The sequence below is a fragment of the Stylophora pistillata genome, chromosome 6 (assembly GCF_964205215.1).
Source record: "Stylophora pistillata chromosome 6, jaStyPist1.2, whole genome shotgun sequence".
NCBI lineage: Eukaryota > Metazoa > Cnidaria > Anthozoa > Scleractinia > Pocilloporidae > Stylophora > Stylophora pistillata.
Genome location: NC_142524.1, coordinates 22,237,533 through 22,262,200, shown reverse-complemented (window position 1 = coordinate 22,262,200; position 24,668 = coordinate 22,237,533). Strand labels below are relative to the sequence as shown.

Genomic DNA, 24,668 nt, shown 5'->3' with positions numbered 1-24,668 from the left:
TTACGAAAGGTGACAAATTTCTTTCAGAATGAGCTACCTTCGATTGACTCAGCCGCCGTCACGCCGTCAGATATGTTTGCGAAGATGTTGTCTATGACCAGGAAAATTCGTACAGATTTTTTTTTTTTTTTTGTGCTCGTTTAAACCGATTTCTCTTTTTCTAGTACCTATTTGGTTCAGAAGAGGAAAAATATGCGCACACGATTGCACGTAACTGTTTGCTTTCCTTTGTTTACATAATTTGACGTGCCAGCGTTCAATTTAGTCACAAAAAAACCTACGGCTGCCGGTGCTCGTTCTTATTTGATCTTTAATAAAGGTATTCAAAGGCGAAACAACATAAACAACTGGACGAAATGACAAGGAAGGTACAGGTCGTTGACTGTTTAACTTCTCGAAGAAGAGTGATGAACTAAGAAGATGAAAAATCCAAGATTTACCCTATCTCGTCGGTAAAACGGCTACAACATCTCCGCCCGAATACATCGCTTCTAAACACTGGACTTGTTTGGGCTTTAAATTAAGGTTACAATACCAACTCCGAGATATAGCGACTTGAAGGCTGCTATAAAACGTGGTGACCTGAACAACGATAACGTAGATTTGAAGATGACAAAGGATATGAGGCAAAAATCGAGCAAACAAACGACTCGTCCCTAAGGATATTTTTTGCTCTCTAAACACGTGATCAGCCTAAACCAGGGTCTCTCCTCGCTCGCTCCAGAGGGCGGGAAGATGAGAGACCCTGGGAACGAGGTTGTCGCTTTTCCTAGAGACGTGAGCTTAGGACGCCTGTGAAGACTGCAGAGAAATCCTGAACATCGATTTTCTAGGACGAAGACGACCTTTCAGTAGAATTCACCGTGTTGGGCCATATAGTTGCTGATTTTCAATCTCACATCATCATCAAAACGATTCAATGAGTAAATTCCAGAATCAAAGGGCTCAATACCCTTAATTAGCTAACTTCTCATTGCTGCTGTGACAAACCGAAAAGCCACCCGCAAACTCGATCAACAGGGTTGTGTTATATAGCTGTCAGACTTCAAGATTATTAACTGTTTTAATTTCTCATTTCATTTCTTTCTTCACCTCTTCCTTTAGGGAAGAAAACTTTTTCTGGTTTTGACAAATTCCAAAAATATGTGTAATTTAAGGCCCAATATCTCCGATGACCAACCACTTCTGGTCCGTGATAATTCCTACATGGGAAGTGAAAGCCATCATTTGACTTTGAAAATCAGTAATGAAATGTTTGGGCGACGGATTTCATTACCCTTGTTCACATAAAATTAACATTAACCGCTTTTTGCCGGTTTGTACCATCAAAGTGTCGTGAGCCACATCTTTGTTTATTTGCCCTAAAATTACTTGAAATCTACAGCAAATTTCAGAGAGAACATCATGCAAGACTAAAATGGGAAAGAACATTTGAAAAGTGGAAATCTCTCCATTTTCAGGGACTTTCTCCATGGCCATATTTGTACTCATCGCAGGTAAGCGAACTGGAAGGGGAACTTCCAGTGTTCACGTACAAATAGTCCAAAGCTTCGACGAAGAAGGATCTAAGACGTAAATGCAAGCTAACTACACGTCACTAGGGTGGCTTGTTGATTGATACCTCGGGCCTGGTTGCATTCAATTCAGTCCTCAATCTGGTCTGAGATCTGTTACGTTCGATCGTTGAATTGCTCAGTGACAGGACTTAAAAGACCTATTTTCCTTTTCCTTTACTGAAAAAATAAATATTGCTGATTTCCAAACACATACAATTTTGGAAGGTTGCTTTAAAGGATCATGGGGTACCGTCATCAAGCCTTCGCCCTATTTTATCAAGCCGGCTATATTATTCAACGGTCGAGCGTGTTTGTTATATAACCGGTTACAATGTGGCTAAGGCAAAGAGGCCGCCGTAATGTATTATGCAATCTGAGGCACAAGGATACATCCATGTCAAAGTTATCCAAGTTAACAAAGGGTTATGAGATCAGTTTGAACGAAGACATGTATCAGATTTGAATGCCACTATGCTAGTCTCGTTACCACCGACTTTCCGTGCTCAAATACATATCCCATCCAAGACTGTTTTTTCGTCTCTTTTCAAGCGAAACGCTAAGTAGTTTTCCTGCATACCATAATAATCAAGTACATGGTTACTAGAATCCTGTAGTCCTTTAAAACAACATAGGTTATTTTCAGACGGCTATTTTTTTGAGTACTTTCATCTCACAATGAAATAGTACGCGGAACTTTTTCGAACTGGTTCCATCATTCGAAAACCAATAATTAATCTATGTTACATTTCCAACTTTGTAGACTAGCTATAGCTAGAAACACAAAGCAAGATTTGACATAGCCAATGAATGTCAAAGTTAAACACTGAACAAAATCACAGGCTTAATGTGATCACGGATGGCTGATTATCCTTTTGATTTGCATCAATTTTCAGGGCATCAAATAATCTTTTTGCCATCAACACATGTAAGTCGATAAGTATTACGCAGTACAAGATCAATAATTTTGATCGATCTTTCGAAGGCTCTCACTGCGTTTAATATTTCAACTACGCAACGAAACAAATCGAATCTAGTATAAATGAATAAAGGCTGATAGTTTCGAAAGAAACTGTTTGGGGCTGCGTCGGTGGGAGTAACGAAATAATTTGGATATATCAACAAAGTTGAAATGGTAAATTGGCCACCGTAATGATTACAAAAGCTGACGTTTCGAGCGTTAGCCCTTCGTCGGAGCGAATAGAGGAATTGTGGGTTGTGTGTGCTTTTAAAGGCAGAAAATGGAGCTACGTTATTGGTGGGTACATGGCAACGAGAAAAACATGAATAAATTAGTGGAATGAAAAGCGTTCATTGATCCCTGTGGGATCGAGACTGCCGGTTTGAAAGATGGGCTTTTGTTCAAGATTTTTACGGCTTTCCGTGCCACCTAAGTGCAAGGAAAGACCGCAGATTGCCATATGTTGCTTAGAATGATTAGGTAAATTAAAATTGTCAGAAATATACTTGGGAAATTTCTGACAATTCTTTATCCTTTTTAGACGTCAAAGTTTCAATTGAAGGCAACGGTTTATGCACTAGTGTGTATTACAAACCTACAGACTCGCATAATTACTTGTTATATTCGTCTTCTCATCCATCTCACGTTAAGAATTCCATTCCTTTTTCTCAGTTTCTAAGACTTCGTCGTTTATGTAGTAATGACTCTGATTTTCACCACAAATCAGAGTCAATGTGCCAGTTCTTCGATAAACGTGGTTACCCTGCTACCGTTGTTCAAGCGGGTTACCACCGCGCTCAACTTATTGATCGACATTCAGCACTACAAACGTCGCATAAGGAAGATTCCGACCGCATTCCATTGACTCTCACGTTTCACCCTCACAACCACTCAGTTAAATCCATCATTCTTAAAAACTTCAAATTACTTCAAAACGATCCAGAGACAAGCACTATCTTTTCGCAGCCTCCGCTCATTTCATTCAAACGCGACAAAAACTTAGGCAATTTTTTGGTCAGAAGTTCTTTTCAGACTAATGAGCAACCAGGCACTTTTAAATGCGCTCGTGCGCGATGCAAAACGTGTCCTTTCATTCACAAAGTAAAGTAAAGCAAACTTTATTTACACAGGGTAGCCCATTCAGCTCTAAGGCTGGTATCCATAGGGGCCCTGTATTGAAAATAATTTACATCAAATTATCTAGAATAGATATATATATATATATATACAATGACTAAGATTTCACAACTACATCAACAGCCTAAAACTACAAAGCTAAAAACACAATCAAAACATAACATAGTAAATAAAATATCAAAATTACGGTAAAAGGAAATGTTTTGCTCGGCGACAGAACGTTTGAATGTTTTCACTCTTCACAATGTTCAAAGGAAGTTTATTAAAAATTTCTGCGCCAGTAAAAAGAAAGGTCCTTCTCCCAAAATTCTGTTTTACTTTTGGTAGGGATAGCCTCAGACTTTGCCTCGTGGAATAATTGTGAATATTCGAAAATCTGGTAAAATATGATGAAAAGTAACCAGGAACTAATGAGTGGAGACAGAGAAAAACGAGTTTAGCCTTGTGGTAATAGCATCTACTGGAAAGAGTCGGCCATTGCAGCTGATCTATTGCTTCAGATGACCGAGAGCAACGTGTAATAATCCGTGCAGATCTATTTTGTAAGCGCTGTAGTCGATCTATATCTTGTTGTAAAAGGTTACTCCAGGCAATGTCACAGTAATCAAATAAGGGAAGAGTTAAGGTATTATGAACAAGTATTGCTGCCTCTTTTGTGACGAAACTTCTAATGCGGCCCAGAATACTAACTCTTGACGCCACCTTTTTACACATATAGTCTGTGTGAGCCTTCCAAGTCATAAAATTGTCGAACACCACGCCTAGGTATTTAAAAGTAGTTTCGCAAGAAATGAGCTTTCCGATAAGATTAAGATTTAAAATACAATCGCGCTCTTTATGCATTCGAGATGTAAATAGTACACACTTAGTTTTTGAAACATTGAGAACAAGATTGTTGTCTTCTAGCCATTCAGATAGACATTGAAGATCTTGATTAAAGTAAAAAGTTAAATTGTCTACTGTTGGGCCAGCAAGGTATAAAACTGTGTCGTCAGCGTACATATTTACAGAACAGTGTTTGACACAACGTGGTAAATCATTAATGTAGACAATGAATAACAGGGGTCCGAGGATGGACCCTTGTGGCACTCCAGAAGTTATAGCAAGCTCTTCAGATGAATGAGAATCAATTTGCACGAACTGCTTTCTTCCCGTAAAGTAGTCCTTAAACCATAGAAGGCTTTCCTCGCATATACCATAGTACTCTAATTTTCTGAGCAAAATGTCATGGTCAACTGTGTCGAAAGCCTTTGCCAGGTCAATAAACACAGAACCAGTAACAAGGCCCTTATCCATATTCAGGAGAATCTCGTCGGCGAAATAAGTTACAGCCGTCTCAGTTGAGTGCATTCTTCTAAAACCGGACTGTAATTTACAGAGCAAGTTATGATCATCAAAAAAACTTGCAAGCTGCTTGTGGATTAAACGCTCTAGGACTTTAGATACCACTGGTAATACCGATATGGGGCGATAGTTTCTTGGGTCATCTTTTGAACCTGATTTATGTAAAGGGGTCACCTTCGCTTTTTTCCATTCTGCAGGAATAACGTTTTGTTGGATAGTTAAATTAAAAATGAGCGATAGTGGATAGGCTAGGGCGTCTGATCCGTCTTTTAGTAGACGAGATGGAATACCATCAACACCTGTAGCTTTCTTCGGTTTTAAATCTTTAAGAGCCTTTCTAACTTCCGTCGCGGTGATCTTTCGTAGATTAAATTTTTCTGGGCGGACAATTTGCGGTAGCCATTTGGAAAAGGATCGCGCGGTTGATCGGTGGATCGACCTTAAATCTTCGGCACAAGAGACAAAGAAGCTATTGAAGGTGTTACACTTGTCTTTTGCTTCATTAGCTGTACGAGCAGTAGCGCTACTACTCTTTGAGCCATTTCCGAGTAGCCGTTTTAGGTTTTTCCAGGTCCCACGGGAATCTCCTCTTGTCTCCTGGAACAGTTCGTTGTAATATCTTTCTTTCTCTTTTCTGAGCTTCAAAGTCACAATATTGCGTAAGCGCTTGTAAGAGCTCCAATGAAGCTCATTGTTTGACCTCAATGCAAGATTATGAAAGCGGTCTCTCTCATTCATTAGATGTCTCACCTCACGTGTCAGCCATGGTACCCTATTTCCCCTGACTCGCACGCGGATTCTTGGGGCATGGGTGTCGGCTACTTCACAAAAAAGGTGTTTAAATGAGTCCCATCGTCCTCAACATCTGCGAAGGAATCCGTCAATGACCATGGAACTTTATTTAGATCTTCAATGAAAGCAACACGATTAAAACGCTTGAAATTCCGGGTATCAATTATCCTCGGGGGAGGCGGTTTCAAACGATGTAATTCACGGACGGCATATGTTGCGGAATGATCACTAAAGCCAACTGGTATTACCCCAGAGACATATAGATCCGGACGACTGGTAAAAAATAAATCGATCAGGGTCTTTGAATTTTCAGTTATGCGAGTGAAATTATCAATAATCTGCCGCAGACTAAACTCTTTCGCCATGTTCATAAAGCGCTTCGTAGATGCAGGTTTATTCGACTGTTTCAGGTCGAAATTCAGATCCCCGGTAATGACAATTTCCTTTTCCCGATCAGCCATTACTGTTAACATATTTCTCAAGCCCTCAACGTAAGTTGCAGCGTTGTCCGCATTCGGTGGGCGGTAGCAGGAACAGAAAATAAAACCTTTAGATTTTGGAGGTGTTATTTCCATCCAAAGGCATTGAATATCCGGTTGATCATTTTCAAATTCTTGAATAACTTCGTAATTGAGGTTCGAGGAAATGTAAATGAGAACACCACCATTTCGGCGGGTTTTATCTCTTCGTACAAGTGAGTAGCCGGGAAGCTGAATTTCACTGTCACTGATTGATGAATCTAGCCAAGTTTCGTTTAGGGACAGAACGTGCGGTAGGTGGGTCTCACAAAAAACTCGGATCTCATCCATCTTGTTGACAAGACTTCGCACATTCAAATTACAAATTCTTAAGCCTTTTACCGTACTCAACTTCAAGTTTCCACTTTGAGAAGTTGATTTTGGACCAGGGTTTCGCTCAACATTGCCACTGGACAAGAGTAGCGATAAGCATAGGCAATAGGCCAAAGTAGAGGGGGTGTGCTTTGAGAGTTTGACTTTATGGTTGCCCGCCGTATCGACTGCTCGATACTGATAAAATATCGGGACCTAAACGATCCATTAAGATCACCGATCACTTCACGTGCACCTCCGCTAATGTAATCTATTGCATAACTTGCACTTATTTCAAAAAGATATACATCGGCGAAACGGGCAGAAGACTAAGTGACCGATTCCGAGAACACCTTCGAGACGTGGAAAGGAGTGACAAGGACACATCTAAACCAGTCGCTAGACATTTTAATTTACCTAATCATTCTAAGCAACATATGGCAATCTGCGGTCTTCCCTTGCACTTAGGTGGCACGGAAAGCCGTAAAAATCTTGAACAAAAGCTCATCTTTCAAACCGGCAGTCTCAATCCCACAGGGATCAATGAACGCTTTTCATTCCACTAATTTATTCATGTTTTTCTCGTTGCCATGCACCCACCAATAACGTTGCTCCATTTTCTGCCTTTAAAAGCACACACAACCCACAATTCCTCTATTCGCTCCGACGAAGGGCTAACGCTCGAAACGTCAGCTTTTGTAATCATTACGGTGGCCAATTTACCATTTCAACTTTGTTGATATATCCAAATTATTTCGAATCTAGTATATTTTGGACGTAATGGCTACTTCCCTAAGAAATGATGTCAGGCAAATAGTTGCAACTGTGAGGCATCACAGACATGAATGTATTATGAAGTTTCTTCCTTGCTTTCTTTCGTCAAAAAGTTCATCATCGATTGTTGCGTTTACTAAACATTTAACCCAAATATGGCTGCAAAAAATTTCTCAAAAAGGGCTCAACTTGCGCTATTCAAAGATTCCCTCCTCGTTCAGGTGTAAAGGATACTCTCGGAAATTTCTTGTAAATTCAAGTTATTTTAAGTTAATAAAACAAAGATGGGGCTTACAGTATTTTGAGGAAACAGACCAAAAGCGGTTAGTCAGCACGGGTAATGAAATCCGTTGCCCAAAAATTGCATTTGTTGATTTTAGAAGGCAAATAATGCTTTTCACTGCTAATGTAGGATTTTGATCAGAAGTGGTTGGTCATCAGGGATTGGACTTTGTCAAACCCAGGAAACGTCTTTACTTAAGGGAGAGGTAAGGAAAGAAAAACGATGAAAAAGTTCTTTGTTCCTGAAGTTTGATAGATACAAAACACAACTCAGTTGATTGAATTTGCAGATAGCTTTTCGATTTGTCACAGCAGCAATCCAAAGTTAGCTAATTAATTATGCAAAGCAGGTAATGGGGATTTTCCAAGGAGGACCCTATATCTCCCAGGGAATCAAATGTTTTAAAATATTATTTTCACATATTCGTTAACTCATGATACGTAGCATTTCCACCAAGTGTGAGCTAAATCGGTGATTTGAGCATTATCACCTGGTTCTGCACGGTTTTCTCGCGGACACGCTCTTAACGACCTCTATTAAGTTCACGATGAACAAGTAAAATTTCCAGAGACCCTTGAAGAGATACATTGATCAGTTGTGCTGTTTGCTGACCTTAGCAATCTGCTGAACGTTGTTGAACCTATCGACGGCCCACACGTCAGAACAAAAACACCTAACGACAGTGCACCGGTATTCTCAGTCAATACCATAAAAAGTTTTTTGCTACCAAAAAGCTCATAAAAAGCTTTCTGCTAGCAAAAATGTTTTTATGAGCTTTGCATGTGGATTTCCAGAAACATGCACGACGCCCGTGTATTGAGATACAGCGCTATTTTGCAAAGATTAGTACATGGGGACATCCAAGGCAAGCCAACTGTAAATGTGAACAACCATGAAATAGGACCCTACCTTTCAAGTTATAGTGCTTTTCCCTTTCCCCCTGGCTAATAAAACCGTATTTAGAAGGCACACGGGACCCAAAGGAACTAACATTTACACGGAGCTTTCCTCCGGAAGATTTAAATGACATTATTACTATTATGTGCAGTATACACGTTTGGATGCTAGTGAGCTAAGCAAGATAGGGCGAAAATTCGTAGCCTATCTGGATAACAGGACTGTTAACTATAATCATATCTAATGCTACTTAAATATAAATGATCAATATAAAACAATAAAAATGTCAAATGATTAAAGGCTTATAGTTTCGAAAGAAACTGTTTGGGGCTGCGTCGGTGGGAGTAACGAAATAGGACCCTACCTTTCAAGTTATAGTGCTTTTCCCCTTTCCCCCTGGCTAATAAAACCGTATTTAGAATTGTATGTATCTCAATTTTTCAGCAAAGTTGAAATGGTAAATTGGCCACCGTAACGATTACAAAAGCTGACGTTTCGAGCGTTAGCCCTTCGTCGGAGCGAGTAGAGGAATTGTGGGTTGTGTGTGCTTTTAAAGGCAGAAAATGGAGCTACGTTATTGGTGGGAAGAATAAAAATGTCAATTGGCCCAATGCTAAGATGTTGTTTTTTTTTTTTAATGTTCATGATGTACTGTTCAGCTCTTAAAATATCCTTAACATAAAATTTTCATAAAATACTATTCATAAACACCAAATCATGTCCTTAAAGTTCTTACGATGTAACCAGTTTAAATGTTCTTGCAATGTTCAAAGTGCTACTTAATACAGCTTTCTGCCTTCTCAGCAATATTTCTTTGTATCTTGTACCAAAGATGCCCTTCATTTCAGTTTCCATAGCTTCAGACCATCCTCCAAGTACATCTATAATGACGTTTACTTGTGAGATCTTGTATCCTAGGTGTTGTTTTGTCGGCTCAAGTCTAAGTGCTTCATACTTCTTGGTCTTTTCTTTGTCTTTCTTGTCTCTGTTGTTGATCCAAGGGCAGCTCATTCCCACCATAAGTACCTTATTGTTTTTGTGGTCGATGAAACGTGCATCCACACGATTAGATAGTACATATGTATGATCAGCATATACTGGTACATCCCAGTATGCCTCAGCATCAGGTGATTTATAAAGAGGTTTGGGCTTCACATCTGAGAACCATGGCGGAGTACTATCAGCGAGCTCTAGGTCTTTGAGCATCTCAAAGAAAAAGACTTTCAAAACAAAATTGTGCCTTTCTAAGTACTTGGACTGAGCTAATGATGGACAACCAGCAAGTACATGTGCCATGCTCTCAGAACCTTCGCCACACATTCTACATTTGACATCGTTCTTGTCCGTTGTTCCAGTCTTGTAGGCCATGTAGACCTTTGTTGGTGTGAGCTGTTCGTACAGTTCCATGATGCCTGCGATACAGTGGGTAGGAGCACATTTCATTTATTGAGCCATACAAAACAATTTTCATGGCTCAGTTGATCATCTTGCCATATTTCTTTTAAGATTTCCTTGCAACTGTTAATCTTCGACTTTTTTGACAAGTTACTCATTTACAACTTTCTTTATATGCTTCTTGATGTGCAGATCTTTGGTAGTTATCTCTGGTTCTTCTGTTGGGCTACAGATGGTTCAGTGGTATTCAAGTTCAGAGTTGTATCCAGTTATTATTATTATTATTATTATTATTATTATTATTATTATTTGATCTATCAAAATGCTAAAAATGATATTCACAACAATTCTATTAATAATTATACATGGGGAATGATGTTTGTATCTTTCTTTGAAGACCTTAAAATCTGAATATATTCAAAATCTAATAATTTGATAAATCTAAATATATCTAAAACTATACAGAAAAGCGAAAGGCGAATGAGTAATCCAGCCAGTCATCCGTGGAGAGACACTATCAGCCCATAGAACTCGCCCGCGGAAAATACCCGGATGGATAGTGCCCGTCCGCGGAAAATACCTGGATTGATAGTACTCATCCGTGAAAAGTTTTGAATAGTTTGACGGCCGCGAAGTTGGGCAGATCGGAAAAACATTAAGTTTTCAATTATGACAGGTATAACGTAATATTTAGCCAATGTACGGTTGCGAATTATTGACCTTTCTGACAAGCTGTAGGCGCGAAAGAAAATTTAGTTGTGAACAATAAAAACAATAGAGTGTTTATGTCTCGGAACTATCGGTCTGATAGTTGCCCCTTGGAAATTTGATGTTCTTAAAACTAGCATATTTGCCCTCATCCTCGGAGACTCAGGGGCTTTGAGTCGATTTCAAGTTAAGGGCAGAAGAACCCCTGAGGACATTGTCTTACAAGACTAGTTCCAAACGGTCGCAGTCGTTCTGGCATCTGATTGGAGCCAGAAAATCTTTTTGTTTTTCTGCCCAATCAGAGTGAAGTGTCCTTTGGAGTCCTTTCGTGTGTTTTAACACGCACATATTCAACAAGCTCTGCTGCTCGCTATGTTTGTTTGGGCCGTGCGACGAAGCTTTGCCCGAGGTAAAAAGTTTTAGTCTCAGCACACAATGTAAGAGAAATCGATCAGATTGTCGGCGAAATCTTACCAGAAATTATACTGAACACTATCGCAGGTATCACAAGAGAACGAGTTTAAAAGTTTGCGAGGTTCGTATAAAACATAATGGTTGCAAGCATTGATATGTCGCTTTAAACCTTAGATGAGATGTAGGCCTAAATCTTTCAAGATGTTTTGTATAATTTGCTGTAACTGAAACTTTTCCAATCCGTGAAGCTATTTCGTCGCACGAGCCACGCAGGTATGTCGAGCAACTGGCGCTTACGCAACTTTTTGTGCACGCCCGGCCAAAATCTAAACTAATCTTCGCTGGAAAAAAAAGAAAAGCTAAACGTGGAAACTTTTGTTTATTAGATGTGGGTAGATAACCCTGTACTAAGCTGACATTTACAATAAAGCAAGCCCGCCCTTTCCATCCAATATTTCTTGGTCTTTGGTTTTGTTTTCCTCAATGAAAGCAGCATCGATTCTTGAACAATCGACAAAAGAGGTGAAATGATAATGACCAAAGGACTAGAAGAGAATCCGTGGCCTTTCGAGCTCAAGAATTTGAACACTCAACGCAGCAGTTGAAAGATTAAACTGTCTCCAAACACCTTCGGTAACTGTCTGAAAACATACCTCCTTTCCACGATGTTCTCTAGGATTAGTCTTTGTTCAGATTTTAATTAGCTAACCGGAAACACAGCTAAGCTTTCTTTAAGCGCTTGCTGGAGGTCATCCACGTACTTAACGTTCTCTGCAACTTTGGCCATATTGTAAAGACTTTACTACAAAGCAACGATTAGAATTTGGCGCGCACAGAAAGCTACGTAAGTGTAAGCGCCAGTTGCTTCACATACCTGCGTGGCCCGTGCGACGAAATAACTTCACGGGATTGGAAAAGTTTCAGTCACAACAAATTGTACAAAAAAAACTAAAAAAGATTTAAGCTTACATCTCATCTAACGTTTAAAGCGACATATCAATGCCTGCAACCATTATGTTTTATACGAACCTCGCAAACTTTTAAACACGTTCTCTTGTGATACCTGCGAAAGTATTCGGTATAATTTACGGTAAGGTTTCGCGGACAATCTGATCGATTTCTCTTACATTGTGTGCTGAGACCGAAACTTTTCACCTCGGGCGAAGCTTCGTCGCACGGCCCAAACAAACATAGCGAGCGACAGAGCTTGTTGTATATGTGCGTGTTAAAACACACGAAAGGACACTTCACTCTGATTGGGCAGAAAAACACAAAGATTTTCTGGCACCAATCAGATGCCAGAACGAATGCGACCCTTTGGAACTAGTCTTGTAAGACAATGTTCCCAGGGGCTCTTCTGCCCTTAACTTGAAATCGACTCACAACCCCTGGGTCTCCGAGGATGATTTGCACTCGAAGCTTCGCTTCTCGGGCAAATATTTGTTTTAAAAACATAAAATTTTCGCGGGGCAACTATCAGCCGATAGTTCCTCGACAGAAACACTCTATTGTTTAAATAGTACTTTCGACAGCAATTAAGGAAACGAAAACAAAAACACTTTTGAAACAATATCCTGCAATATATTGGGCTCGAGATTAAAAGACGAAACTCACGATTTAGGAATTGCTCACCACCAGTAAAAAGTTCTTGCCTTGTGACTGTACCGTTTAGCGCGCGGAAATCTTCATTCAAGGATTGCACCGGTGGTTCTATGTGCAAAATTCTTCCGTAATCTAGGCCGGCACAAGACGTTTATTAAAATTTTGGCCTCTGTGAACCTCGTAGTGGACTCGTAAAATTTCCAGAGACCTTTGATGAGGTAAAGTCATCGATTGTGATGTTTGCTGTCCCTACCAATTTAAAAACATCATGGGTGCTATCGACGGCTCATAGGTGAGAAGAAAAGCACCCAACAACAGCGAGCACCGGATTATTTCATTCAATACCGAGACAATATAATCCAGGCTCCTGTAGATAGCTAAATTATTTTCATGGACTTTACATGTGGATTTCCTGGAAGCATGTAAAACACTCGCGTATTGAGGTGTAGCACTATGTTTCAAAGAGCAGAACAGGGAGGCATCCTAGGCAAGTCAACTGTAAAGGTTAATGGCGATGAAATAAGTCCCCACCTCTCAAGTGATAGTGCTTTTCCCCTTTCCCCTGGGCCAATGAAACCATATCCAGAGGGCACACGGGACCCAAGACAACTAACATTTAACACGGAACTTTCGTCTGGGAGAGTTAACCTTCAATGTTTATTATAATTTATCATCATCATCATCATCATTAATATTATAATTATAGCTATTATTATTATCTTATTTTTTAAATTTTATCATCTTTAGAGTTATTTTATTATAATTTTGTCTATCAGTGCCTAAAAACTGTGCCCAGCTGTACAGATATGGTAAAGTAACCAGTGGTGTTTATATGATCAACCCAGATCATGTTGGACCTGACTTTGCAGTGTTTTGTGACCAAACAACTGATGGAGGAGGATGGACAGTGGTCCAAAAGAGACTTGATGGCTCTGTTATTTTCGATCTCAGCTGGTCTGACTACAAGAATGGCTTTGGAAATCTCAAGGGCGAATTTTGGCTCGGGTTGGACAAGATACACCGCCTGACAAAATCCACGACCAAGCTTCGGGTCGATCTGGAAGATTTTTACAGCAAAACTGCTTATACCGTGTACGACATGTTTGCAGTGGCGGACGAAAGCAAGAAGTACCGGTTGAGTGTTTCGAAATATTCAGGTAAATTTTTTGAAGCAAATAAAAGTAATTCTTTTATATCAAATTTACAGTTCTATTTGGTTGAGGGTATAGAGTTTTTGAGAACGACTCATAAGTTTTTTAATCATTTGTACATTTGTTGTAGAGTATTCATGGGTCAAGTGATTAGCCTCCTTCCTTTAATTCAACTTGATTTCAGTCAATAATAGTATATTAACTATACAATATACGTAATTACTTTTACTTTTACCGAGGAGGGTAGATTTATGAGACGATCGAGTTCCTTACAGTTGTAACGCTATGTGACGCTATGTAACGCAATACACTACATCTGTAGTGTAAAATTAAAAGCAGTTGATCAAAGTGGGCGAACTATCATGGGCATTACCTATGATGACTCAGAAATAGTATTAATTTTCAAAACTGTACCTCAGTGTTCTCGACGGAGGGTAATGGGAATTTTGTGTCATTGCTTCTTCGGTAAGGTTGGATTGCATAACAGGCATAAAGTCTTTCTGAATGTCTCGCGTTACTTTATTCTAGGAACTGCTGGCGACTCCCTCATAGGGCATCATGGCTATTCCTTTTCAACTAAGGATCAAGACAATGACAGCAATGAAGGTAACTGTGCTGAGTTATTTCAAGGAGGGTGGTGGTATCATGAGGACTGTTTTTTCTCAAACCTGAACGGTGTCTATCGTCAGAGGAGGGCCGAAACTTCTGGAGTTAGCTGGTATACCTGGAAAAGAAACTACAGTTCCTTGAAGAAGGCTGAGATGAAAATCAGACCAGTGGAGTTTTAGAGCATATATGCTAGTTTACTGAAAGAAATTAAATTCTAAAGGTATTTCAAGCTGACTTGGCTTGATTAGTCAGTCCTAACAGAACTTCAGAAAGTAATTAACTACTGCAACGTAACTCAATAAACTGTCTATTGACATGAAGAAAACAAATTTTATGATATTAACATCTCCACAGAAGCCAACTATACACAATATTAATATTTCAAACATTGATCGCAAAGCTAATTGTCAAGTATTTAGGCATTTATTTAGATGAGCATTTGAATTGGAAAACTCAAATAGCACATGTACAAAGCAAACTGACTAAAAACTTTCAAGTTGGAATCTTCTACCAACTGCGGAATTACCTCAATTTAAAGATGCTAAGACAACTGTACTATGCACCTATTTATCCTTATCTTAATTTTGGTGCAATGTGTGTTGGGGCAACACTTATCAGAGTAATTTAAATAAAATCAGTACTAAACAAAATAAATGCATCCGAAGTCTCTTTTTTACAAAAACGGGAACCCTCTTTCCCTGAATACCAAATCCTTGAAATTTGAAAATTTGAAAATGTTGTCAGATTCAAAATCTGCTCACTCACATTTAAATCATATAACAATCCAACAACTGTTCCAGCAATTTCCATAATTTTTTAATACCTCTAACAGGAAATGGAGCTACGTTATTGGTGGGAACATGGCAATGAGAAAAATACGAATAAATTAGTGGAATGAAAAGCGTTCGTTGATCCCTGTGGGATTTAGACTGCCGGTTTGAAAGATGAGCTTTTGTCCAAGAGTTTTACGGCTTTCCGTGCTACCTAAGTGTAAGGAAAGATCGCAGATTACCATATGCTGCTTAAAATGATTAGTTAAATTAAAATGTCTAGCGACTGGTTTCGATGTGTCCTTGTCATTCCTTTCCACGTCTCGAAGGTGTTCTTGGAACCGGTCACCCAGTCTTCTGCCTGTTTCGCCAATGTATATCTTTTTGCAATGAGTGCAAGTTATACAATAGATTACATTGGCGCACAACAACACACAACCTTCGCTCCGACGAAGGGCTAATGCTCGAAACGTCAGCTTTTGTAATCGTTACGGTGGCCAATTTACCATTTCATCTTTGTTGATATATCCAAATTATTTTTCTTATTAAGGTTGTCCTGTATAGACTTCTTGCTTGGTTCAGTAATCTCTAACATACCTTGAATTATATACACGTAATTCTCTCTTGCACATCAATCCTACGCTCTACAAACACCTTCCACATTTTTTACTATATACCAATAAAGCTCAGTCCCATTTCTTTCTTTATCTAAAAGTAGGTAGTGGCCAACTAGAAAGCCATCGCTACTTTGACCACCACACACATTTTTATAATCTGTACTTTATTTATTTTATTCTGTAATCATTTGTTGCAATTGTACTTTTCTATCTATATTAATTTCATGTAAATAGTGTAAAATAAATGAACCATGAACCATAACAGTGATCAGCTGATGTCTCTCCTCTCCTCCTTCCCTCATGATACAAGTAACTTGATTTTCAAATACGAATAAACAGTGACAACCGACAAGCCCCCCTGCGACTTTTAGTAAGGACAACAGCTAAGTTTTTCTTAAAATTAGAATCCACTTTTGGGGTTTTATATAGCTATTCAAAACAGCGGTATTACTTGGAACTCTAGTCCTCTATCTACACTTTTGACTAGTGTAAGGCACGAATCATTCTCAGCCTTCCACGGCAAAATGTTTCTGATAGCGACCTCATTTATGCGTCTGTCTTCCCATAACTTATAAGTCAGAAAAGCAATCGAAACTCGTTTATCATTTAGCTTTTACTCTAAATGAGAGTGAATAGAAAACACATGCGGATACTTGATGTCGCCTGCGTTTACCGCGTCTTTCTTGAAGATTACGATCCATCGATCGCACTTTCCTTTAGAATTTTGTTTTGTGAGTGCCCCTTGATGTTGACTTATGGCTGGAATTTTATCCATTAGTTTCTCTGTCTGAGGGATAAAGCAGCCTACAACGCAGCAAAATATTTCCATCGTTGCACACGCGCCCACGACCGCCGCTGGTACATAGTATTGACAATCTAGCATGCAAGACACACAGTCACGAATGCGATGAGATAGCATTACCCATGCAGGATCATGATAGTTTTGCACTGCAAGTAATTATAAAAAGACAACTGCACTAACAAGCATGTCGGACTTCGTATGGGTCGGTATGTTCCCACGAAACGAAGTACTCACGCTCACTTGCTGCCCCCGAAAACTAATAAAAATGAATATTTAGAAAAAAGGACCAGGTTTGAGTTAAAGTGCTCTTAGGTCGCACATCCGATGAAACAATTTAGAATTCTTTTTCGTGGGAAATAAATAGGATTCATTTTGTGTGACCGAGGTTGGTCTCGCAACTCATTGCACAACGAATGCTTAAGGGTGGAAAGTTGTAGCAACTGAAACGTGTGATCCATGCGGACATAACGGACTATCTTCTTGTCACCGTAATCGCCAACACACTTGTCACTAATAATGACTGACACACGGGGAAACAGTGGTCGGAAACCAAGGTACCAATAATCACAGATTTGGACTGTTAACTAGATTTCTGAAAAAAAAAAACTGTTCAAAGCGAATGGTTTGGGTTCATAGGAGTCGTGTATATTTGGAACAGTAACTCCACTACCACAGAGCAAAATTTGATCTTCTTCAAAGACGCCATAGAGTCCCTAGAGTCAGCTTTAGAAAGAAAGTTCGAAAAGAGCGAACAGCGATTCCAAACTCATATTCACAACGCCATCAAGTCTCTAGCTAACTATGATCAGACAGAGCAAGATTTACGATTGATGTAAGATTGATGTAGCGAGAAGACCGAGTGATGGCTAGATGGCGACTTACACATGTTGGTATGCGCTGCCACTTTTCGCTCTTTTCACTCTTGGAGGATTCGGTTCTGGTCTCGCATACTTATCTCCCACCAATTATTTATGTGCTGGACCTAAGGACATGGGTAATGTTTCTACCCAGCTTCAGTTCTTTGGTTCTTTGAGCTCATGTCTGCATCGTCAAAATTACATGCGAAGGAGCAAGAAAGCCCACCTCGGACGGCGTGCTTTGTACTAGAGTAACAGTACTGCTACGACTCAGCTATTACTGTTGAAGCTATATGGAAACGTGGAGTCTAATCCCGGCCCTCAGGGGCCTCAAGGAAGTTTTAATAGTTCTTCTAAAACGCTTTGTAGGTATTGTGCTAAAACCATGAGAAAGAACCAAAATGGCGTCCGCTGCTCGTCCTGCCCGGCAGTATTCCACATCAAACGTACGAAAATGAGCAAGAACGAGCTGTCTTGCTATCGGAGAGAAGGGATCTGGTATTGCTTTTCTTGTACGAAGCCTTAGTTTTGTGACAGCTTCTTTGATGATCTCTCTCTTTCGGCGGCATGAGATTCGAGCTCCACTGGCGAGGTTTTTGAGATTGCGGAGGAACATTCAGGAGACTCTGTTGACTGTTTTTTTAGGAACGTCAATGGTTACTACAAATTCAATCTGAAAATAGGTCATTTGAACATCAACTCTTTACAAAATAAGCTTGACGAGGTCAAAAATATTCTTAACAAGTACTTATTTGACATTTTCTTTATTTCGGAGACAAAACTCGATGGTACAACCTCAGATAGTTTTCTCCAACAACTGGGATATCGCACTATTCTACGTGATCGCAAGAGAGGAACTGGTGGCTTGATAGCTTTTGTACGGGAAGATCTTCCTGTCTGTGTACGACGTAATCTGGAGCCCGAATCAGTCGAATCATTATGTCTTGATGTCATGGATTCTAAGAAGGCTCGCTTTATAGTGTGTGCGTGCTACATATCACCTAAATTCTGTAAAATTACTGATTTCTTGTCGTCGCTTACATCAGCTATTGAACTTATGTATACTAGCCGTCAGGAAATATTATTGATTGGTGATTTTAATATCGACTTGCTTGTTGGGGAGCATGGTGTTGATGCTGAGGATAACTCACTCATGGACCTTTGTGATAGGTTTTGTTTGCAAAACCAAATTAGTGAACCGACAAGGGTGACTGAAAAAACAAAGTCTTTACTCGATGTCATTCTCGCTAGCCATCCGGAACGATTTGCAACTTGTGGTAATTTGCATATGGGTCTCAGTGATCACGATCTTATCTATGCAGTGCAAAAAAATAAATTACCAAGGGCTAAGGCACGTGAAATTGAATACAGAATTATGCGACAAATTGATATAGACAAATTTTTAAATGACTTAAAAACTGTTCCCTGGATTTCTGCTTACATTTAAGACGACGTTGATGATTTATGGCACCTTGGGCGCAATTGTACACTGAAGTGTTGGACAAACACGCACCAATAAAGAAAAATTTGGTCAGAGGTGATCAGTTGCCATGGATAACTCCATTAATTCAACGCGAAATCTCGCGTCGTAATCGACTGTTTAAGAAACGTGCAAGGAGCCCAACAACAACCTCTTGGGAGGAATTCAAGGAACAGAGGAACAAGGTCACATCCCTGAAACGAAAAGGGTTGAAGGCGTTCTGCATGGAGGCATCGTCAAACACTAAACATCATGGTGAGTTCTGGAATAAGTTGAGACCCTTGTTTCCAAGCAAAGAAAACAAGCAATCAAAGATAATTCTGATTGAGAATGAGCGTGTAACTACTGATTCATTAATGGTGGCTGAAATGTTCAACAACTACTTTTGCGAGGCGTCCAGGAGCGATGGTGACAGTAAGGAAATGGTTGAGTTTGTTGATCATCCTAGTGTTAAAGTCATTGCTGAGAAAACTTGTGATGATGTTTTTGACCTCGTCCCAGTTGATGTTGGCTACATAAGGAAAATTTTGGATACTCTTGACCCTCGCAAGGCTGTTGGTTGCGATAAAATATCTCAGAGGCTACTTCGTTTATCCTCACCTGTTATTGCAGAGCCGGTACCCGTTTAATCAATTATTTTATTACCAATCGTCAATGGCCAATAGTTTGGAATAGCAGTGACGTTGTTCCTGTTTTCAAGAAGGAAAGTATGACGGATGAGACTTGCTATCGTCCAGTTTCTGTTCTGACTTCCTTATCGAAATTATATGAGGTATTGTTCGATCCAATCTATGAAGCCTTTTATTGGCGGCTCTCACCGAATCTGTCTGGCTTTCTCAAGGGTCGCTTGTGTTGCACGGCCTTATTGAAATTGACCGAAGATTGGAGAGCCTCTCTTGACAGAAGAGAAGCTGTTGCAGCGGTGGCTATCGACTTAAGTAAAGCTTTTGATTCTGTTTGTCACCCGCTTCTCCTAGCTAAATTAAAGGCATATGGTTTTACGCGTGATGCGCTGGAAATTATGACCGCATACCTTTTTGGACGGAGACAGAGGGTCAAACTTGATGGTGTATATTCTTCGTGGAGAACCGTTAAAACTGGTGTACCACAGGAATCCCTGTTGAGTCCACTCTTATTTAATTTGTATGTTAATGATCTTAATTATTTTATAACTAATACGTCCTTGAGGCTATACGCGGACGACACTACTCATTACGCCTCTGATGTCTCACCAACAGTCTCGCAGTATATAATTAACTCTGATCTGAGCGTTCTATCGAGATGAAATTTTTACAGATTAATGCCGCTAAAACGCAAGCTATCGCTATTGGCCCGTCCTCATACCAGTATGATTTCCATTTTACTGATTCTAATGTCCATACAAAGGATACACTTAAAATCCTAGGGGTGGTCCCAGATAGCAAATTAACATTTAAAGCGCACATAAAGCAACCGCTGAATAAGGTACGTGCAAAGGCTTCGGTTTTGCGGAGAATACGTAGGTTTATTTCTAAGGACGTGATAGTTTGTCTATACAAGGCCTATGTTCTCCACCATCTTGAGTACTGTAGTCTCCTTTTACTGGGAGTAGGTAACGCGGAGACTACTAAAATAGAGACAACTAATTACTTTATATTAAGAACTATATTAGGTTTCTCGAAGTCTGTGTCTTACGACTTCCTCCTGAAGTTGGCCGATATTAAGTCCTTGGAGAATCGTAGGCAATTCCAATCGTTAGTTATGTTATATAAGTGCTTTTATGATAAGGGGGCACCTTATATAAGTGATTTTTTTAATGTTAGAAATGTACCGTATAGTTTACGTGGGCTCAGTACAAGGCTAGATTTACCTCCTTTTAATCTTGAGTTTTTACATCGGTCATTTTCATTTTTAGCTAGTAAACTTGGGAATGCGCCACCCCCTAAACTCAGGGAATCTCGAAATATTGTTTCATTCAAGCGTTCTCTTAAAGCCCACATGGCTTAGCGGTAGTGCTTGTAAATATTGTTATTGTTAATATTGAGATACAATGAAATATATGAAGTTCATATATTTTGTACTGCGGTATTAGATACATATGATGCACGATCCTCGCCGTAGATAGCGCTATTTAAGCAATAGCGAAAATCAGACCTAAAAAAAATCAGGCCTGTACGGGATTCAAACCACTGACCTTTGCGATACTAGTGCAGCGCTCCACCAATTGAGCTAACAAGCCAATTGGTAGAGCGACGCTGTATCAATTAGTATTGAAAATGAGGCGGTAACTAGACAAAGCTTAAAAGACTAAAAGCTTTTAAGATATGATCCCTACAAAAATATTTAGCGATCGTTATTATCATATGGAAACCACACCTCTCCATCGTTGTCGCAAGAGAGACTTTAGTTCTATTTCGACGATCGTCGCAATCACATGCCAGTTGTCAGAAGAATCGCTCAAATATTTCTCTACCGATTGAAGCGATTCTCTTGGGAGCAGGGTTGGCGTAGTGGTGAGAGCGCTCGCCTTCCACCAATGTGTCCCGGGTTCGATTCCCGTACTCGGCGTCATAAGTGGACTGAGTTTGTAGGTTCTCTACTCTGCTCCGAGAGGTTTTTCTCCGGGTACTCCGGTTTTCCCCTCTCCTCAAAAACCTACATGATTTGATTTAATTTACAGTTTATTTTCATTTCAGTCTCCCCAGTTAGTAGAGCATTCGTGTTCGGCTATGTAGCTTTGAGACTTAAATAAAGTGATTATTATTATTATTATTCTAACGAAATAGAAAGTGGGCAGAACATCCGGCTATTGAACTCAATCCTTGGTGTAAGGTTCATGCAACCTGCTATCTTTGCGAGTTCGATTGTTCGACTAATCGAACTTTAACGATACCATTATTCTCTTACATGTCCCTTATTAAGATTTTTCCTTTGGCTGGTCTTTATGCTTGACTCAGAAATCAAGTTACTTACTTAAATACGTCTAGCAATGTTTGAAAACTTCAGTATAACTGTTTATTAAAGAAAAGTGTTATTTACAGACGAAAGATTTTCATTTTAAGGTAACATCTGCCTCAACAATTAATTTTTGTGATCAAGACTATATTTATTTTTAAAGATATCTTATGCAAATTATATCATATATATTATACAAATTTTTACATTTATTAACTATTAGTATTCTTACTTCTATTTTGTATGTAAGTTAGTAATAGACATTAGTTTTAGGACTAGTTAAATGCACGACCCCATAAGCGCGAAGCTTTAAACATTTATCGTGTTGAAATAAAGTTGATGTATGTATGTAGGTATGTATGTTATGAATTCAGATGCGTAACTGTTGGCAACTGCTGTCTAATTGGCTCTAATGTCGCAAATATTGTTCCCTCGAAACAATTACCCTCGGGGGAAAAAAGCTGCTTCAATCGTAAGTCTCATTCAATCGCTAAAACAACCTAAGTTTCAAGAGTCTCATAATTTCAGTCATGTGTTCCGTACAAGAAATGCAGCGTATTGATCGGGAGCTCTCATCAGAGCTCGTAGAATCCCCGGTCAATCCTGCTTTCATTAATATCTCTGCACCGTTGATGGGTAACAAAAACCCATTCTTTACTCTTCAACTCAATGGAGAGGGCCTCTGGCAATGGAGGAAGCTTCATAGTCACAGCCAAGTTTTCGATAGCCTACAGGCTAGCTTGGTTAAAGTCGGCTACGAATTATCGTCGTCTGCTCGCTCTCGAGTTGGGATGGCCGTCTACAGAAGAGTGGACTACATGAAAAAAGCACGTGGCGTCAAAAACAATGCAACTCGCCAAGCGGAGCGATCTCAGTACTGGTGTCAAGTTGCTCTTCACGCAGACGAGATCACCCAAATGCCTGGGGACATCATCCATCGGCTGAAAAAGGAAAATGAAGAGCTGATGTGTGAGAACCAAGAATTACGAAATGAAATGGAAGGTACGAAAAGAATAGAACGTTGTTAGTAAAGCCTGGTTCACATATGATAGCAGGCAACCGCCAGCGATCGTTTGCGATTAAATGTGGCAATGCGATCGAAGGAATTTGTTCATTATTTCATAGCAATTTCTCAAACAGAGAGATTTCACATGTCGCGTTTTGAAACTCGCAAATGGCGTGAATTTGGACTAAATCTTATTAATCTCCCCTGACTTTTTATAACCTTCAATCAGGCGTTTCTTTGTTGTCAGTCCGCAACCGCAGGCCTTTCGCCCTCGAAAACCGCCTGATCGCGACTTACACTTTTTAAACCGCCTATTCTTTACGATACTATTTTCTAAATTTTTCTATTTTCATGATACTAATTTTTATAATTCAGAAAACATTTTAACCAACGGGAGTCTGTCAGTCTTTCTAAGAATCCGCTGCAAACGAATTTGCTAAACGTTTTGTTAAGAGCGTGGCTATTGTTAATTAGTGTTATTGTTCACTTTATATCACCTTGGGATTTACTTTACGCATCCAACCGTTTGATTGACAGCAGCTCAAATCTGCAAAGAGACTCGTGTATTCCCAAAGCTTTACCTGCTGACCAATCACATCCGACTGGTTCAGGATATGCAAATTATTATGCTGCCCGCTGATTAAATGGGCACTGCAAGTACATGTCACGAAAGACAATAGTATTCTGGGCGATGGGATTGATTGATTGATTTATCGAGCTCGCTTCAGCGTCGCCATAGAATCCCTTGTAGAAAAAATGGAGAAAAAGTTCTTTCAGGGCGAGCAGAACACAACAACTCACATAAGCAACGCCATCAAGTCCTTAAAAACAAGCCTTGAGGCAAGTCTGGAGAGACAGATTGATCAGCTAACAGCTAACTAATTCCATTCTGCAGGAGGGTCCAAACAGCACGACTAAGATAGACCACTAATAGAAATCGCCGCCAAATTAAACGTTCTTTTACCATTATCATATCTGTTTGGAATCCCCTAAGAACTTGATTGTGGTTTTGATATGACTTCCTTCTCGTTTGAAAACTCTACAGGAATTAATGTCTAAATATAGAAATGCAGTCATCCATTTCGTTCGAAGTGAACTTTGAGTTCCATAAATGTGGTTGATAGCAAACTCTTCGTTGAACGCGGTGTACTCTAAGTTATAAAATAACTGAGATACTAGGAGCACCCTGATTGGTCAAAAAACTATGGATCACCTAACCGGTAAACCCGTACTTATTTCATAACATAAGTGGACTGCTCTGTCTATCGGTTTACCGGCGTAATAACTCACCTTAAAATGTTGGAAGAACTCGCCATCTGTCCATGATTTACAAACTTTTCTCGTGTTCTTCTAAAATTAGGCTGGTAAACTGATAGAAAGTGCGTTGTATTGCTTAACTAGCCTTTTGTTTTCCGCATGCTTTTTTTCAGATTTGCGTAATATCTGATAGGAAGGGATGAATATCTCATGTACTGATTAAACTTGAAAGTCGCATGAATAATAAGAAATTTAACTTAGGGGAGCCTATCAACTAGAGCATGATCATGAGAACCGGTCAATTTCTAAAAAACCCTCTGAAATAAGCGATTTAGCCAAAATATATCCCGCTCTTTCAGTTTCAACTTTTTACGAAAGTACGCTGTGTACATAAAGCAGACGATTGAGTCCCGGTCCCTCGATTTATATTAAGACACGCTTCGATGGCATTTCAATAACGCAAAATGCTATTTACACCGCAGAGACAGAATCGCT

The 24,668-nt window shown here is 39.6% G+C and overlaps 1 protein-coding gene across 2 annotated transcripts in view; it reads left to right on the top strand.

Moving 5' to 3' along the window:
- The window catches only part of LOC111324665 (microfibril-associated glycoprotein 4), a 94,950-nt gene extending 78,851 nt beyond the window's left edge, over positions 1 to 16,099 (top strand). For both annotated transcript variants that reach the window (XM_088763310.1, XM_088763311.1), the window contains exons 3-4: positions 13,467 to 13,847; positions 14,370 to 16,099. In XM_088763310.1, the coding sequence (XP_088619436.1) occupies positions 13,467 to 13,847; positions 14,370 to 14,629 (641 nt within the window). In that variant the 3' untranslated portion in view covers positions 14,630 to 16,099. The remainder of the gene's footprint in view (positions 1 to 13,466; positions 13,848 to 14,369) is intronic.
- The last annotated feature ends 8,569 nt before the right edge of the window (positions 16,100 to 24,668 follow it).